The sequence below is a fragment of the Octopus bimaculoides genome, chromosome Z (assembly GCF_046866305.1).
Source record: "Octopus bimaculoides isolate indiv1 chromosome Z, ASM4686630v1, whole genome shotgun sequence".
NCBI lineage: Eukaryota > Metazoa > Mollusca > Cephalopoda > Octopoda > Octopodidae > Octopus > Octopus bimaculoides.
In genome coordinates, this window is record NC_142944.1 from 20,617,110 (window position 1) to 20,634,031 (window position 16,922).

Consider the following 16,922-nt stretch of genomic DNA (forward strand, 5'->3'; position numbering starts at 1 on the left):
GTTTTTCTCTCAGCTCATCTGTGCCTCATTGCTCCTGCACATTAACATTACTCACTCTGTGGGTCATGCTTGTTTTGTTTCTTTCTGACTTTTGCACATCTTTTACATTCAGTACCTACATCTCACTATTGTATGCAACATCACAATTTGTACACATGCATTGAATAATCTACTCTTTGCTTAGCAAGAGAACCTCTTTGTTGACAACAGAGTTAGTAGCCTCATAGACTATTAGATAACTGGATTTTTTATCCATCATATGATAGGTAATTTTGGAAGGATACTGTTGCCACCAGGAGAAATATCAGGGAAGTTATTATGATAATGTTGATGATGGCATACACACAATAACTATAATTTAACTTTTATCAAGTTTCTTGGTCACCAGTATCATCATCATCATTTAACTTCCATTTTCCAGTCTGACTTGGCCTGGTTTCTACAGCTGGATGCCCTTCCTAACACCAACCACTTTATTGTGTGTGCTGAGTGCTAAAGGTAGCAAGCTGGAGAACTGCACCAAGTACCAGTCTGATTTGGCTTGGCTTCTAGTACTGGATGCCTTTCTTCGTGCCAGCCACTCTGCAGTGTGTGCTGAGTGCATTTTATGTGGCACTATACAAAATGATGAAATGAATACTAATTTTCAAAAGAAAAATATTTATTTCCTTCAAGTAAAAATTAAATAAATACAAATTCCTCATTTGTATAAAATCCCCTGCAACTACTCTGTCATTAACTCCCTCTCCTCCTCCTCCTCCCATCAAACCTATGTGCACTCATCCTGCAACTGTTAAGATAACTCCCTCTGTATCTCTCTTTCTTCCTCTTTTTCTTTTTTTGCTCTCCCTCCTCCTGTGTATGTGATATAAGGAATGACTGAACAAACCAATCAACCAACATTTATATTGCCTATTAGTGTACTGAGATGGGATTGATTTACTATTTCTGAAATAAAAAAAAAAACAGGATGGTCCTGACTGCAACATTTATCTGATCAGGGTTGACCTGTTCTTAAGCAACAACAACAATAATAAAAGCTCCAACAAAATATGAAACAGAAATTTATCCCATCCATGCAAGCACTGAAAACAAAAGTGGTTGTAAACAAAAACTGTTTTTGTTTACATTTCTTTTGTCTTTTCTCCAAATAAATTTTTTAACAGAATTCCTAAAAAATTGCAGTTATATGTTTTTTTTTTTTTTTAAGTTGCATTTTTAATATTTTACAGTTCTATCACACCTGTAACTAAAGTTGCATTTGAAGCATTACCAGAGCTAAGTGCTGAGGATAAATATTCGAATGTAAGAAATTTTTTCTGCAGTGATGATTCTTCAGGTAAAAATCTTTACCATTATCTTTCTCCTTCTCTAATGATTTAGTCATAATTTTGTAATTTAATAAATAATGTTCATGTAAAATATAAACTGTCAGAAAGGAAACAATAGAAGTTTAAGGTTGTTGAAGGATTCCCGTAAAGATGTGTAAAAGGGCCAAACATGAATGTATTCTCAACTTATACTTTTGATTATTCTGAGCACTGGAGTAGATGTAATCAACTCACCCTACTGAAATTGCTGGCTTTGCACCAAAATTTGAAATCCCTAATATTTCTATTTGCATATTTGTATCACCAAAGTTTCCTTGGTTTACATCAGTGCCATTTTTTAAGAGTCTGTTAATTCTTGTCAAACCTTTCGTTTAGGCTTGATAGGAATTAACAGACCATCAAGATTATCAGATTTTTTGATTGTAAAACAAAGGTTTTATATTTAGATGTTCAAATGTGAAGAATACATTGCAAATGAGAGGTGTCAAGAATTTCAGTTAGGTTCGAATAGTTTAAGGAAACATCTTGTGAAACATTGCCATTGAAATCAGTGAAAATTGAAAGACAAATTGTGAGGAATAATCTAAGACAAACTAGTAGGTTAAGTTGTTAATCCTGTGGTGGTTAAGTTTTCATTTATTAACCCTTTAGTATTAAACTGGTCATATCAGGCCCAAACTAGCCATATCTAGCCTCTCACTCCTGCTCTTCAATGTCATTTTAAAAATAATCAATCACATCATTATGATCTCAAAACCTCAAGATAATGTATGATTATTTTAAATTAATGTGAATAAATGAGCATTACATTTGACTGAATGATCTGAATGCTGAAGGGTTAAACCTATCTAAACTATAGAAATCAATGATTAAAGTATTACCAACCAACTCATAGTAATCCCTCTCTCTCCTATTCTTCCATCATTTGAGAGGGCTCTTTATTCTTGCAAGCTATAGGCAACCTCTCTAGTACTGATGCTATGACTGTACCCCGGGTACTATGTAGTGTGGTTGATATTAGGAAAGGCAAGATGTGTTCCTCCAATCTGTTGGATTAGGTTAAAATGTGTAACCCATGCCAGCATGGAGAATGGATGTAAAATTGATTATGGTGTTTGTGAATGTGTGTGTGAATGTTTAAATACTTCAATAAATGCCAAATAATTATTTCGTAATATATTTACCTATGGAAATATTCATGTGACTTGTTTCAAAAAATTAAAATAATGTTTCGTTATCCTAATACCTTTTTCTGCAATACAATGGTTGTGGTTATTATTATAAGTATGTTTAAGGCAGCAGAACCTTTAGCATGCCAAACAAAATACTTGGCAGCAATTCATCCATTGTTTTCATTCTGTGTTCAAATTCTGTTGAGATCAGCTTTGCCTTTCATCCTTTTCAGGTCAATAAAATAAGTACAAGCTGCATACTAGGGTTGATCTAATTGACTGGCCCCCTCCTCCAAAATTTCAGGCCTTGTGCCTTGAGTAGAAAAGAATAAAATAAGTACCAGTCAAGTCGCTGGTTGATGTAATCAATTTCCCCCCTATCCTTCAAAAACTGCTGGCCTGTGCTAAAATTTGAAACCATTATTATAAGTTTGTTAGTTTAAATCTTTGAATACTCTGTAGTGTTTCTAAGTAGGACTCTTAAATATGTACAAGTCGTTTGTCTTAGTTGAAGAAATACATATCAGATCTGGTCCTGGGGCCTTGCTGGAGCAGGAAATCAGGATTCTCTCAGTATGTTGCTTGTTTGGAAATGTATGAGGAAACCTCTGAACATTTATTCATCTAGCTAGAAACATCAGCTTATTATTCCTCAAATAACACCCTGTTGTCTTAGGAAATTACAATAACAACAGATAGCTGTGATCTTGATTGTGCTGGTGTCTAAGAAAAGGGTTAATGGTCATAATATTGATTATAGATCTGCTCCTGGGCAACAGAATCACTTAAAATTATTTTTGTCTTAATTGTTAATTTATTTTTAATAGGTAGATTGTTAATTTATTTTTTTAAATATAGTTTCTTTTTTTCATAAGTTATTTTTCTGAAAAATTTTCTAAACGTATTTATAATTTCATTTTTGTAATTTTTTAATTTTTATTTATTTTTTTGTAATTTTTAGATAGCTTTGAAATAGTAAAAATTACTTACAAGTATTTGCATGAAACTATAATTTCTTTTTCAGGTACCTCAACAAATAGCTTTGATGATGATTACGATGACTTCAAGTCTGCTGACAGTAAACCAAGTGATGACACCAGCCAGTTCAGTACTTCTGAGCAGTCCGAGGGTGAGGACTTTAAAGCCCTCGATCTTTATGTTGACGATTTTAAGAGCCGCCGAAATATGCAGCAGGTTCCCTCCCCAAATTTATCTTCCACGCGCAGATCTTTTCATTTAGGGGATACCTTATTTCCAAACAATCCCCAAACCCCTCCCAAAAGCCCAATTCCAACCACTACCCCACTTCCTTCTGGAGAAATAGTTCCTCCTTTATTAAGTAAACCCCCGGGAGCAAATAATTTAGCCAGCACTGTAAACGTTGGCTCATTTGCCAACTTAAGTTCAATAAAGGCACAGAAAGCAGAGGGATGCACCGAGTTCAAAACGGCAGATCTTAACGCAGTGGAAGATGAATATTCTGACTTCAAAGCCGCGCCAATAATACATTCTATGAAGAAGGAGATTGAAATGGCCACCAACCAGTTAGACAAATATGCAGTCTTCAGGCAATTAAACTACATCGAGGACGATTTACAATCCATGTCTCTCTCGAGTGCATCATCTACCTTGAACCAGAAGTCTGATAGCACATCAAATGATAGTAGACAATCGGGTGACCAGAACACCACTGAGAATTGGGCAGATTTTCAATCAGCTCTACAGCCAGGTAAACATTGGTCAGCACAAAGGTCTTTGTAGGACTAACTTACTTTGCTGTCATAACTGTCACTACTTGCATAGTCCCTTCTCCCACGGCTCACTACTTAGACCTTTTTCTTTTCATATCTCTACTTCCATCTCTCTCTCTCTCTCTCTCTTTCTGTATATATATATATTGTATCTGCTATGACTCTCTCTCTCTCTCTCTCTCTCTCTCTCTCTCTCTTTCTCTGATCTTCTTACTCAGTTCATTTCTTTTTAACTTACTTCACATTAAGTCTACCTTCTCCCTAAATGTAGTATTTGCTTCAGTTTAGTCTTTTGCCTCACATTTATTTATTTTACTCTTGCTTTACTTTCTTCATTAATCTCATCATTTGCTTTAATCATTTTCTTACAACATTCTTTGTGATTTATTTAAATCTTTTTTTACCATTTTCGAAAATCTTTCTCTTTTACTTACACCATAACATTTTTTTCTTTCTTTTTATTTAATTTTCACAATTTTCTTAAAATTTCTCTTTTTACTTCTTTTAATTTCTTCCTCTATTTTCATTTCATGATATGATTTTTTAAAAAAAAATCTGTTTTTTTTCTATTCCTTTTCCACTTGGGCTATTGTTCATCTCCACTTCTTCCACTAATGTTCTCCGTCCTTATCTTTGGCAAGGAACAGCAACAACGGAAAAACCAAAAAGACAAAAAAACTTGTTAGGTTCTTATTAGCTATAATTAGAGAAAGCAAAGAAATAGTTCACTTGCTCCTAGATTTAAAATCTAAAATTTCTCCGCTTTCCTTTCTCTCCCTTTTTCACTTTCCTCAGTGTATCATTCTTCTTCTGCTTCATAAAATTAAAATTCTACTTTTCTTCTAGCACAATTCACTGTAATTGCTTTCACTCACCCTGTACAGATGTGTGCTTCCAGTCATTCTTATTTATCAGTTTTGTGTTATTTTGTTTCGTTTATAAATTTTTTAATTAGTTTTCTCTTATTAATCATTAATTTATTTCATGTTATTTAAGAAATATTTTTCATTATTTGTTCGTTTATTAAAATAATATTCAGCTATACTAATTAGTAATTAGCTTATTAATTAGTTTCCATTTTTAGTCATAATTTTTTTTTTTTGTCCTTGTTCTTAATTCAAAGAAGTGTGATGTCCATAGCATCTGAGAAAATCTTGATGATGCTATCGATTTTGTTTAACTTCCAAAAGTGAGATAGATGTACGTTTATGAATATACACCTATCCCTTTTTTTCTCTTTGTACTAATAGAATTAAAAGAATCAGTTTTTTCATGTTATCAGTTTAGACATCTAAGAATATTTCTGCTCTGTATTATATTACAAATACCTACAAAATATCCCTGCTACCTACCTTTTGATAAATATGATGTTTTAGGAATGGTAGATGAGATGTTATTTTCTGTAGGGAACTGTAGTTTATCATGTGCCACATTACTTCTTACTCCCAGTCATTGATGTGTATGGGTACCCCTTCATGTAGGTTTATTAATTCAACACTCTTTCACTGACATAATTACTCTGTGCTTATTCTATTGTTATATTAAAAAGAATTCACTGTTTTCTAGTCTAATAATGTCTAAGTTTAACTATTAACGATACCAATCTAAAACACCTTTTGATCCATGAGGAGCCTTAATATGAGCACTCAGCTTGCTAGAAATAATAATCAAATATCACTCAAATCACATCTTTTTGCCTGTAATAAAGATGGGATAATCAAAGCTGGAATGTGTTTGATCACAAATTACTCTAAATTAGACCTAGCTTTAAACAACAGCTTTTTATTCAAAGATTATATTCCTGACAACTGAAACTTCGAACCTTCCAGAATTAAAAAGCTTGGAACCTTCCAGAATTAAAAAGGAAGATTGATGAATCAGTGGTTGGTCATTCTTGGCCAACCCCAACTCGTTTAATTTGGTCATTGAGCCTTTATCATCTTTATCATCATCAGCATCATTTTACATCCGGTTTCCATGCTGGCATGGGTTGAGCAGTTTGATAGGAGCTAGCAAGTCAGAAGACTGTGCCAAGCTCTATCAGCTTTGGCATCGTTCCTAATGCCAACCACTTTACTGAGTGGACTGGGTGCTTTTTATGTGGCACCAGCACCAGTGAGGTCACCAAATAACTTACAAGACAAAACCCCTCAAATGAGTGAGGAGTAGTGTTGAGGGAAGTAGCCTTGTGCCTGGTGATGAGAGGATAGAGTATGAATAGATGGACAGAAGCAGGTGTCTTGCAGTAAAGGAGATACATGGTTACCTCAATAGGAAAGAGAGAGGAGAGAGAGGGCAGAAAAGGTGAAGATGTGATGGTGGGGGTACACTTAAGTTACAGGGTGGTGTATATAAGTGAAGGCTCAACATCTGGAGATCATTTTCCTTCAGTTTCCTCCAATGCGTTCCTGGGTCATCCTCTTCCAAAAAGCCATAAACAATAATACTAAAGAATATAAATTTAGTTTTTAAATGTTAAGGCAATTCATTTAGCAGCTTTGCTTTACTGGAGAGAAATAAGATTATCTTAAATTAGTATATTTCATTCTAATTTACTCTAAATGATTTTTGTATCTTTTCATTTTGTTTTATTTTTGGTTCTATATTTTTTATTACATTTTGCTGGAAGTGCAACACATATACATGGGTTTTTTTTTTTAGATATTGCTATTGGTGTTGCCTTTTAACTTGAGTAACCAGAGCTGTCAGTAAATCTTTGTTGTCTTCAAACTCACAGTCTAATGCCTGTCACCTTGCAGAATGCAACAGTAAATAATTCACATGCATAATGACAACTGTACATTTTAACTAAGGTTTTGTGTGAAAGAGAGAATGCATGTGGTGTCTGCTTTATGTTGGGTTGTTTTTTTTGATATGTTGATGTTATAGTTAGTTTTTTTTTTTTTGTATTCTCTCACAACATACATTTGGATATATTTATTGTAGTTTGTCTTACATATTAATGTTTCTATTGTTCTTAATGTCATCACTACAGTTGATTGTTAAACATTTCCTTCATTGTCACTCTAGTTCATTGTTAAACATTTCATCACTGTGGTTTTTTTTGGTAAACACAACATCACCTATGTAGAAAATAACTAAACACTTTATCACTATAGAAGCAAGCTAAACACTACATCATCAAAGGTAGAAAATAACTAAACACTTTATCATTGGAGGAAATAGCTGAGCACAACATCACCAATGTAGAAAATAACTAAAGATTTTATTATCACAACAAAAATAGCTAATCACAGTACCACCAAAGAAGAGTTTAATTAAACAATTTATCACAGGAATAGATAGCTAAACACTACATCACTCAAGTTCTGAATAATAAGTAAACACTTTATCACCATACTAGATAGCTAAGCACAACAATGCCAAATTAGAAAATAACTAAACACTTTATTAGATATCTAAATACTAGATCAAAACTAGCATAAAAGTGAGAACTTTTATCAAATTTGTAGTAGATGGCAAAATATTACTTAATTAGTATTGTAGATAGATAACACTTCATTGTATTAAGCTAAACACTATCTAATTACTATTGTTGACAGCTAAACACTACAATAGTCAATATAGTAAATAACTAAATACCACATTGTCATAGTTGTTAGCTAAACATTAAGAAATAATCCTATCAGCTTCGGAACTCTCTATAAGGACTTTCATTGTTACATTCATCTTTTATCTCATCATCATTCATAGCTAATTTATTCCTTCTTATTAATTTGTTTATCATTCTTCCCTGTTATGATGGGTCTTTAATTATTTTATCTGCGATTCATAAACTTCATTAAGCTGGGTCTTGTTTTAGGATCTGGCTAATGATGGCATTTCATCTATCTTTTAAATTAACATCTTTTTACTTACTATACGAATATATTATTCATTTGTTCTTTTAATCATCACCATTATTCTCTTTAGCCTCTGCTCTTACTTTTACTATGCTCACAATATTCAGACATATCTGGCTGGGTAAAACTGAATTTAAAGTTATTATTGTTGACGGTTGCTGAATTTATACAATTAAAAAAAAATGAACCTTCTCCTGCCTCACCTTCATTATATATATATATATATATATATAAATTTTTTTTGAAGTTAACAAACTAGCTGTGACACCTTTGGAAAGTAATCCGTCAATCCTTTGTCCACAAAGATGTTTTGAGGCCACTTGGTTATTGATATAAGACTGTTTCTTAGCTGCTTTACTCACCGTCTACCGAATAAAACATATATTGATAAATGCTACAGTTGTTAAGAAAGTTTTGCCAACAATATTCTCAAAATCACCGTTTTTTTGAGAAACTCCTTCCAAGAATCCTTTCCCCCTTACCATTCTTTCAATATGTGAATTAAATCACAGGGAACTGCGCTTTGACATCTGGCTTATTTCCTGTTGCATTTTGTATGAAATTTTAATTTTTTTGTGTGGGTTTGGGGTGGCTGGCTAACTATTTTATCTTCTTTTTTTTTTTGTATATTTTTACCAATTTATCTATTATTCTGTTGTTGTAAATTTCTGATTGCACTTATGATCTATGTATGTTATATATGTTGTTTGTAAAAATCTTTTCTCTTTATTTTGTTATTATTGTTGATAGATAATTCTTAATTAAACAACATAATTTATAAAGTAAATGTTTAATTTGATCATAAATCAATGTTGATTCTTAAATTAAAAAAATGTAATTACCTTAACTGAACCAATATTAAATGTAAACTATTGTCTACATAGATATTTACTTAAGTAATTTCATTGTCAGCAATTACTTGTAAAATACCTTTGTAAAACATGTTTAACATAGTTTTTTAGTAACACTTGTCTTGGTTTTTATTTACATTTATTTACCAAATTGACAGTAATAGCAACTAAATTTTTGTTGGTGGTATTTATTAAAATATGGAATAGTCTTAGAATAAACTAAAAAGCTTGCATCTAATTGTGATATTAAACAAAATTTTCAGATGCTGCAAGGTCAACTTTGCCTTTCATCCTTTCAGGGTTGATAAAATAAATATCAGTCAAACACTGGCATTGATATAATTGACTTATTACCCCTTCCTACCTCAGAATTGTTGGCCAAAATGTGAAGCCAATTTTAAAAGACTAAAATTATTATAAAAAAAACTTGTATTTGCATCAAGAATATCATATCTATGTTACATCCCATACTTTCTCACTGAATAAGTAGTGCCTATCTAGCCTCCTCTAAACAGAATTCAGTCCCATAACACATCACATTTGTTCCATTGAGGCCTGAAATTAAACAAAGAAATAATAGGACAAATTTGTACTTAAAATATTTTTTATTATATAGATGGCACTATACATCTAAATGAAGACTTCTGAGCCATTGAATGAGCAAAATATTTGTAGTTGATTGACTTGATAGAAATAACAGCCAACTACCCTCAAAAGAAATTACTATTATTGTGTGTCTAGTAGTCTAGGCCTGTTTAAATAGTTTCTGTAGTGCTTGGAGTTTATTCAGTAGCAGGACACTTGCTTTGAAGGTTAAGGATGAAGTTGGCCAAGATCTTACCTACAGAACTCATCTATTCCTTAAGAACTTGATATGAATGTGTAGGTGTATGTGAATGAGTGTGTCAGCTCTTAAGAGTTGACACTCACTAATTTTCAAGAAGTGTATATTCAGCTCTATTTTCACCTTACTGTGAAACTAAAAAATTATTTTAAATTAAAATTGACATTAAATGATGATTCTAGAAACAGTATTATTTTTCAATCTTATAGTTTCATTTCTCATAATTTTTGTTGTTTTTGTTGTTATCTATTAATTTCTTATATTTAAATTTTAGCATTAAAATTCAATGTCTGAGACGAGACTGTCTATAAACCCTACAATGATTATTTTTTCAATATTTACATCTACATTATGTTTCAATAAGTTTGATCTCCAGTCACAATCAGGTGTCTTATGTTTGAATGTATGCATTGAACACACTCAAGTTCGGTACTATGTACTGATACATAAGCATCAAAGTAGACAGTGCATGTGTCCGTGTATATATGTATATATTTATATGTGTCCGTGTATATATGTATATATATTTAATGACTGGCACCCATGCCAGTGGAGCGCTAACAGCACCATCCAAGCGGGATCACTGCCAGAGCAGCGGTCTGACTTCCGTGCTGGTGGCATGTAAAAAAGCAACATTTGAGTGTGATCGTTAACAGCGTCGCCTTACTGGCACTTGTGCTGGTGACATGTGAACAAAACATTCAAGTGAGGTCGTGCCAGCGCTGCTGGACTGACTCCTGTGCAGGTGGCACGTAAAAACACCATTTGAATGTGGCCGTTGCCAGTACCACCAGATTGGCCCTCATGCCGGTGGCACGTAAAAGCATCCACTACACTCTGAGTGGTTGGCATTAGGAAGGACATCCAGCTGTAGAAACTCTGCCAAATCAGATTGGAACTTGGTGCAGCCATCTGGTTCGCCAGTCCTCAGTCAAATCGTCCAACCCCTGCTAGCATGGAAAGTCAATGTTAAACGATGATGATGATGATTTATATATAATAATAACATTAATAATCCTCGGATGGAATTTATTATTATTATCATCATCATCATCATCATCATCATTACTACTACTACTGCTACTACTACTACCACTATATTTATCTAACATTATATTGGCACAGCACGGTGTGACCCTAAAAAAACTGGATTGCTAGTTGGTATGATTAGGTTGTAGCTGTCATGATAGAACAGAAGCTTTTGTATGCATACTAAGAAATATAATAATTTATAAACTTTGGAAATCCATTAAAATATATTTTATACTGTTAATCACTATGCTATAAATAGATTAATGAGTGTTAACATAATGAATGTGGTGAACCTAGAAATTTAAATTGATCAAAATTTCACCTTTAGTGATGAGAAAAAAGTAAAAAAAAAAAAATGACCCAACGTCCTGGCATCATGATTAAATTAAGAGAGACAGCTCTGAAATTTAAATTAAAAATCAAATGGATTGGTAGAACTGTTGGTGCTTCAGACAAAATGCCTTGTGGTATTTCTTCCACGTCTTTACATTCTGAGTTCAATTCCTGCCAAGGTCAACATTGTTTTTCATTCTTCAGAGGTTGATAAAATAAAAGTACCAAGTGGTATGATTTTATCGATTTAATTTCTCCTTTAAATTTCTGACCTTGTGTCATTGTTAAAAGCAATTTATTTGATCATTCATATAACTTCTGTCCAACCACCCTAACAAGTTGAACAGAGTGTTTTTTTTTTAAGAATGAAAATTAATGATAAAAAAAACATTATTAAATAAAGAAATTATTATAACAAGGAAAAACATATTTAGTTGGTACAGTATTAGGAATGTTGCCTCCTAAAGTAAGTATTTTTTGTGCATGATTTTTAAAAAATTATTTGAAATCGATAATAAAACCCCAGAAAACCTGTTATTAGATTCATATTCCACTTGATCAGTATACTGAAAGTAATTTTTCTTTTCTTTTCAGTTATTTATTGAACTCAAATTGCATGTGTTCAGCACAAGCTGACTTTTATCCATTTTATGCTGTAACCTTATTAATTTAATAACAGTTTACAACTTCATTAATATCTGTTATATTTAATGAAATGATTCTTTTTTATTTTGGCATTTTGTTATGTAACCTTGTTGTTGTTTAAATATAACAGTTCTTTGTTTTTCTTTTCTTTTTTGCCTTGCAAAAAAAAAAAAAAATCAGGAAAGCTTACACATGAATTAACCAAAGTATGTAGTATTATTTTAAATATTATCCTGTTGTTATTGTGATTATCAGACAAGTTAGTTTATTCCTTTTCTTTATTTCGTTTTATTATTACAGCCGGTCATGACCCCCAGTCCAATATTCCTCCTCCCTATGACATTGCAGTGAAGAACAGTGTTTTGGCATCAAACGTAAATCCTGTTGATGATGATGATCCTGGCTGGGCAGAATTTCAAGTATCATCCAACAGCAGTCTGAATAACTGGGCGGATTTCACTCAAATGGCACCAAATTCGGGTGAAAACACTTCGATTCATCCACCAAAAGTTGGTTCGTCAACAAATTCTTTCTCAGAAAAAAAGCAATCAGTTGAATCTGATGGAAGCAATTTTGATGTTGAGTCTGGTAATTCAGCTAACAGCAATGGATCTTCTCTTGTGACTATTGTGAAAGATAATTTACAGAGAAGAGAAATATTGAGTCTCTTCAAAGTGCGGGAGAACGTGCCTCGAGAAAATACTATAAGCCATGAAGACACATTAACTAGAAATGATGGTGTCGAAGGCACTAAAAGAAATGCCTCAAAGAAGGAAAAAGCAAAAGTGAAACTAGACAATTCAGCTGGCTCTTCTCAAAACTTTCAACAACAGCCTTCAGCAATTTCTGCATCTAATGTCAGTCTGAATCTTTCATCTGAAATCGATTTATTCCATGAGCCACCTCCACTTGATGATTCCGTTGAAGGAGAAGATGAGTTTGGTGGTTTCTCTCGTGGTATTGATAGTTTTGATTTCACTGAAAGAACTGGTTTCCCAGCTTCTGTCCCATGTTCGAACTTACGACCAGGACCGGTGCACATGCCGAAAGGTCGAAATGTTGAAGCTTACTCAAGTGAAAACCAGTCCACATGCCAACCTGGTAACTTTGATTTTGCTGATGAAGATAGTCATTCTTCAAAGGACACTGATAGTCTGAGCTGGCAGGATAACAACAAGTTCCAGAAAGAAGATTCGCAGTCTGTGTCAAGTCTTGAACTCAGTTACAATTCGGCTGGACGACAAAATCAAAGAGATCCTGACATGGCCGCTGACAGCCAATCGGTGTCTAGTTCAGAATTTCCAGCTTTTGAAACTTTACAGAAACAAGAAACCACTCTTGAATCTAAATCTCTTGACAGTCTTGAATTTAGAAATGATGACCAGGGATGGGGTGAAATTTGTGATAATAACGGAGAGAATGTGCCGGATGATAATAAAAATAGGTGTGTTCAAAACCTTACTGCTGAAACTCCTGTTGGTAAGTTTCCATGCTATTTCTTCAGAAATTTATTTTCTTATTTATTTATTTATTTAACGAAAGAGGAAGAAGGAAAAAAGTTTTGTTATTCATTCACCATTACACGTTTCATTTGGTAATAGGAATGACAAAGTTTTACATGTTAGATAGACATGTAAGGAATTTCCTTTTAGAAATTCTTCAGACATAGAAATTAAATAATGCAGATTTTACATTTCGGTGAAGTGTTTATATTTCATTGGTAATCAGGAGAAGTATAGATTGTTGTGGTGAGGGAAGGAAAAGCAAATATGATATCATAGATAACAAAAGAAAAATATACACATACATACATGCTGGAATTTACCCTAATTATCTACATAATATTTACTTATATAAATTTTTGTTTTCAACTTTTCTAGGCTGTGCAACAGATTGATTTGTCCATACCTGCTATGTTCTACACTTTCTTGAGAATATTTTTTTGTTATTGCATGCACTCAAGTCTGCTTTATATCCTGAAGTAGTATGAGTAGTGCCCCACCCATTAACTCTCACAGTACTCTTGCAGTACTGTATAGCTGAATGAAAGTTGAGCTGATTTCTCTTTATTCCTCATTACATTAATAAGCACCAATTATGAACTGGTGTTGATTAAATCCACTACACTCTTTCACCCCAAGTTGTCATATTGTGCTTAAGTAAGATATCATCGTTGTCATCATTATCAACGCCACCACCATCACCACCTTCATTCTCCCAACTCCTTATGTTTCAAGTTTCAATTTTCACCTTTTCTCCTTTCAGGGTTAAGATAAGTACAATCAAATTGTGGACTTGGTGGTATCAACTAACCCCTCTCTCTGAAATTGCTGACCTTGTGCTAAAATTTGAAAGAATTATTATTTATTAGAAATACAAAGGCAGAATTGTTAGCATGTGCGACAAAATGCTAAATGTCATTTTGTCCATTTTCATGTTCTCAGTTTAATTTTTACCGAGATCGGCTCTGCCTGTCATTCTTTCAGGGTTGATAAAATAAAGTACCAATTGGGTATCCACTTGCCTTCAAATTTTGACTGTTCCCTTCCCACAAAACTTTGGGCCTTGTGCCAATATTAGAAAGGATTATTTATCAGAAATACAAATATTAACTTGTGAGCTGTTTTATCTGAGATTTTTTTTTCTTTTTTTAAATGTTCTTTATGTTGCTATATGGTTATGGTCGTTTTGTTTATCCAGGAACAATGCCAACATTACCTCAACCTGTGCCTCCTCAAACAGTTGTAAACAAAGAGAACTTAATAGCAAGGGATAGATACAGCAGTGTTATTCAAGATGTCCAAGTAAGTTTCTGGATTTCCAGCTTAATGCCTTTGTTTACCTAGAATTCACAATCTAATTGTTTGTTAATGCCTTTGATTTACCAATTCACCAGACCACCCCTACTTCTTTGCTGCAAAATTCACCTTACAATATAATTTCATCTAAGAACTTTTTGTTTAATTTATGATCCAAACATTGACTTAATGTACCAATATATGACTTGATTCAGTGGTCACTTGACTTCGTTCCATAGAAACTAGCTGACTCCATTGATATTTCATGGTTTAAACCTTTTGATGCCAATCTGCCTGAAGCTATTCCTGGGTCTACTATACAAATGCCTGTTTTTAAGTGATTGAAAGTAAATCCCTCCATCAAAATTTCATGTTAGTTTATGTTCAAAACACCAGCTTGATACTTCTTCATTATTTTCAGAATTAATTTTGAAATAAAGGCAGTGTATTTCAAAAGAAATATAACAAAAAGTTGAATCAAAAACAACCACCATACTTTAAAGATCAATATGGCTTTTTAAATGTTTCATTTAGAAGTTAATAATAAGTATATCAAACTTAAATTGGATGTATATTTTTGATTGCCCTAGACTACTGTATATAGCTAATATAGTTGAGCTTACCAGCTTTTTGTGACATCATTGGCTGTTTGGTCATTGTACTATATCAGTTTGACTGATTTTTGTTCTGGCTCTTTGTGTGAGGCAGTCTAACATTGCTGATCTGCAATAATCTTTTGTTAGCACTTTAATATAATAGATAATCCCTCAGGTTATACCCTTAAAAAGAAAGATATCTAGGTTAACGTTGTCCTGGGTACACTCTGTCTTAATGATGAGATGATCACAGCTTGAACACCTTTGTTTATAGGTCTGATGAACAAAGTCTGACTAAGGGTTAAACAACAACAACCATTAAATGACAATGTCTGTTATTTTACTAAATGTTTGCAAATTATTGTTTTCAACTCATATTTCAGTAGGAATATAGTCAGGAAAGAGATAAGCTGAAGTTGTCAGTAGTTTTAAAACCTTGAACTTGAGATCAAATGCTGGCTGATCTCAAGACACTACGGCTTATGTAGGAGATGAGAAAGGACTGAGATGTCTGGCGCCTTGCTTTTCTCAAGAAAACCCATCTACCACAGCAGAATTGATACTGGTGCTGGTGTCACATTTTAAAAGCACTGGTGCTAATGCCACATAAAAAGCACCCAATACACCCTGTGGAGTAGTTGGCATTAGGAAGGGCATCTAGGAAAACCATGCCAAAACAGACAATGGGGCCTGGTGTGACCCACTGGCCTTACCTACTCCTGTCAAATCATCCAACCCATGCTGGCATGGAAAACAGACATTAGATGATGATGGTGAAAAATCATATCCAAGAACTTTAGAAGTTAATGAAATATATGTTGACTTTCATGTTTAATTTTTGTTGGAATATATCTAGAAATAATGGAAAGTATTGAAGGATAGAGTTAAGCTTCTAGAATGTCTCAGTACATTGCTTGGTTTTAGCTTCAGTTTGTAGTCAATATTCTTTATTTTGTTGATCTAGTAAACCCAGGCTAATCTGTTGTTGAATAGCCTTTAGTCTGATCTGACTGAGCAGACCTATGATTAGTCATTCTAGCCATGACATTGTATATCTAGGACTACATTATCCAATGTACCTTTACTTTTCATTTTAAAGATGATCAGGTGCAATTTGAGAGAAAAATTCAATTACAGCCATCATCTATGCATACTTGTGTGTATGCATGCATACATATGTATGCATGCATATAAGTGTGTGTGTGTAAATGACTTCATTGTTGTTATCATTTCATCCCAAGTCAAACCTAATTCATCAAACCCATGATCAAAGTTACTGCAACCATGACAAGATGGTCCTGGGTGGAATGTCTTTTCGTCACAGGCCTACTTCACAATCAGGCTGACATAAAACACTAAACAACTTCAAAATAATTTTTATGTACTTCTGTTTAGTTGGAACAGTTTGTAATTACATCTTTTATGAGAAGTTGTGCCTCATGGAGGCAATTACTAGTGACTGAGACCTTTGGAGATATGCCATGCTTGAGAAGATCTGTCAAGCCAAGTGAAGTTGTAGTCATGACTGATGCTAGTGTCACGTAACTAGCATGTGAAAAGCACCTTTTGAGCATTGGGCCTCATGGAGGAAAGGTGGCTGATGCTGGTGTCACATGAAAAGTGCCTTTTTGAGGCAATGGCTATGCTTGAGAAGAAGATCCAGAAAACCAAGTGAAATCATAGTCTTAGCAGATACTGGTGTCACA

At 33.5% G+C, this 16,922-nt stretch overlaps 1 protein-coding gene across 20 annotated transcripts in view; it reads left to right on the forward strand.

The window, feature by feature from the left end:
• The window catches only part of LOC106867811 (synergin gamma), a 70,462-nt gene that overhangs the window by 47,542 nt on the left and 5,998 nt on the right, over positions 1-16,922 (forward strand). For 10 of the 20 annotated variants that reach the window (XM_089364947.1, XM_089364945.1, XM_089364950.1 and 7 more), the window contains 4 exons: positions 1,233-1,339; positions 3,528-3,632; positions 12,123-13,301; positions 14,523-14,626. In XM_089364947.1, coding sequence (XP_089221073.1) covers positions 1,233-1,339; positions 3,528-3,632; positions 12,123-13,301; positions 14,523-14,626 — 1,495 coding nt within the window. Of the gene's footprint in view, positions 1-1,232; positions 1,340-3,527; positions 4,233-12,122; positions 13,302-14,522; positions 14,627-16,922 lie in introns of all 20 variants that reach the window. The other 10 variants (XM_089364934.1, XM_089364935.1, XM_089364941.1 and 7 more) reach the window with 1 other exon arrangement.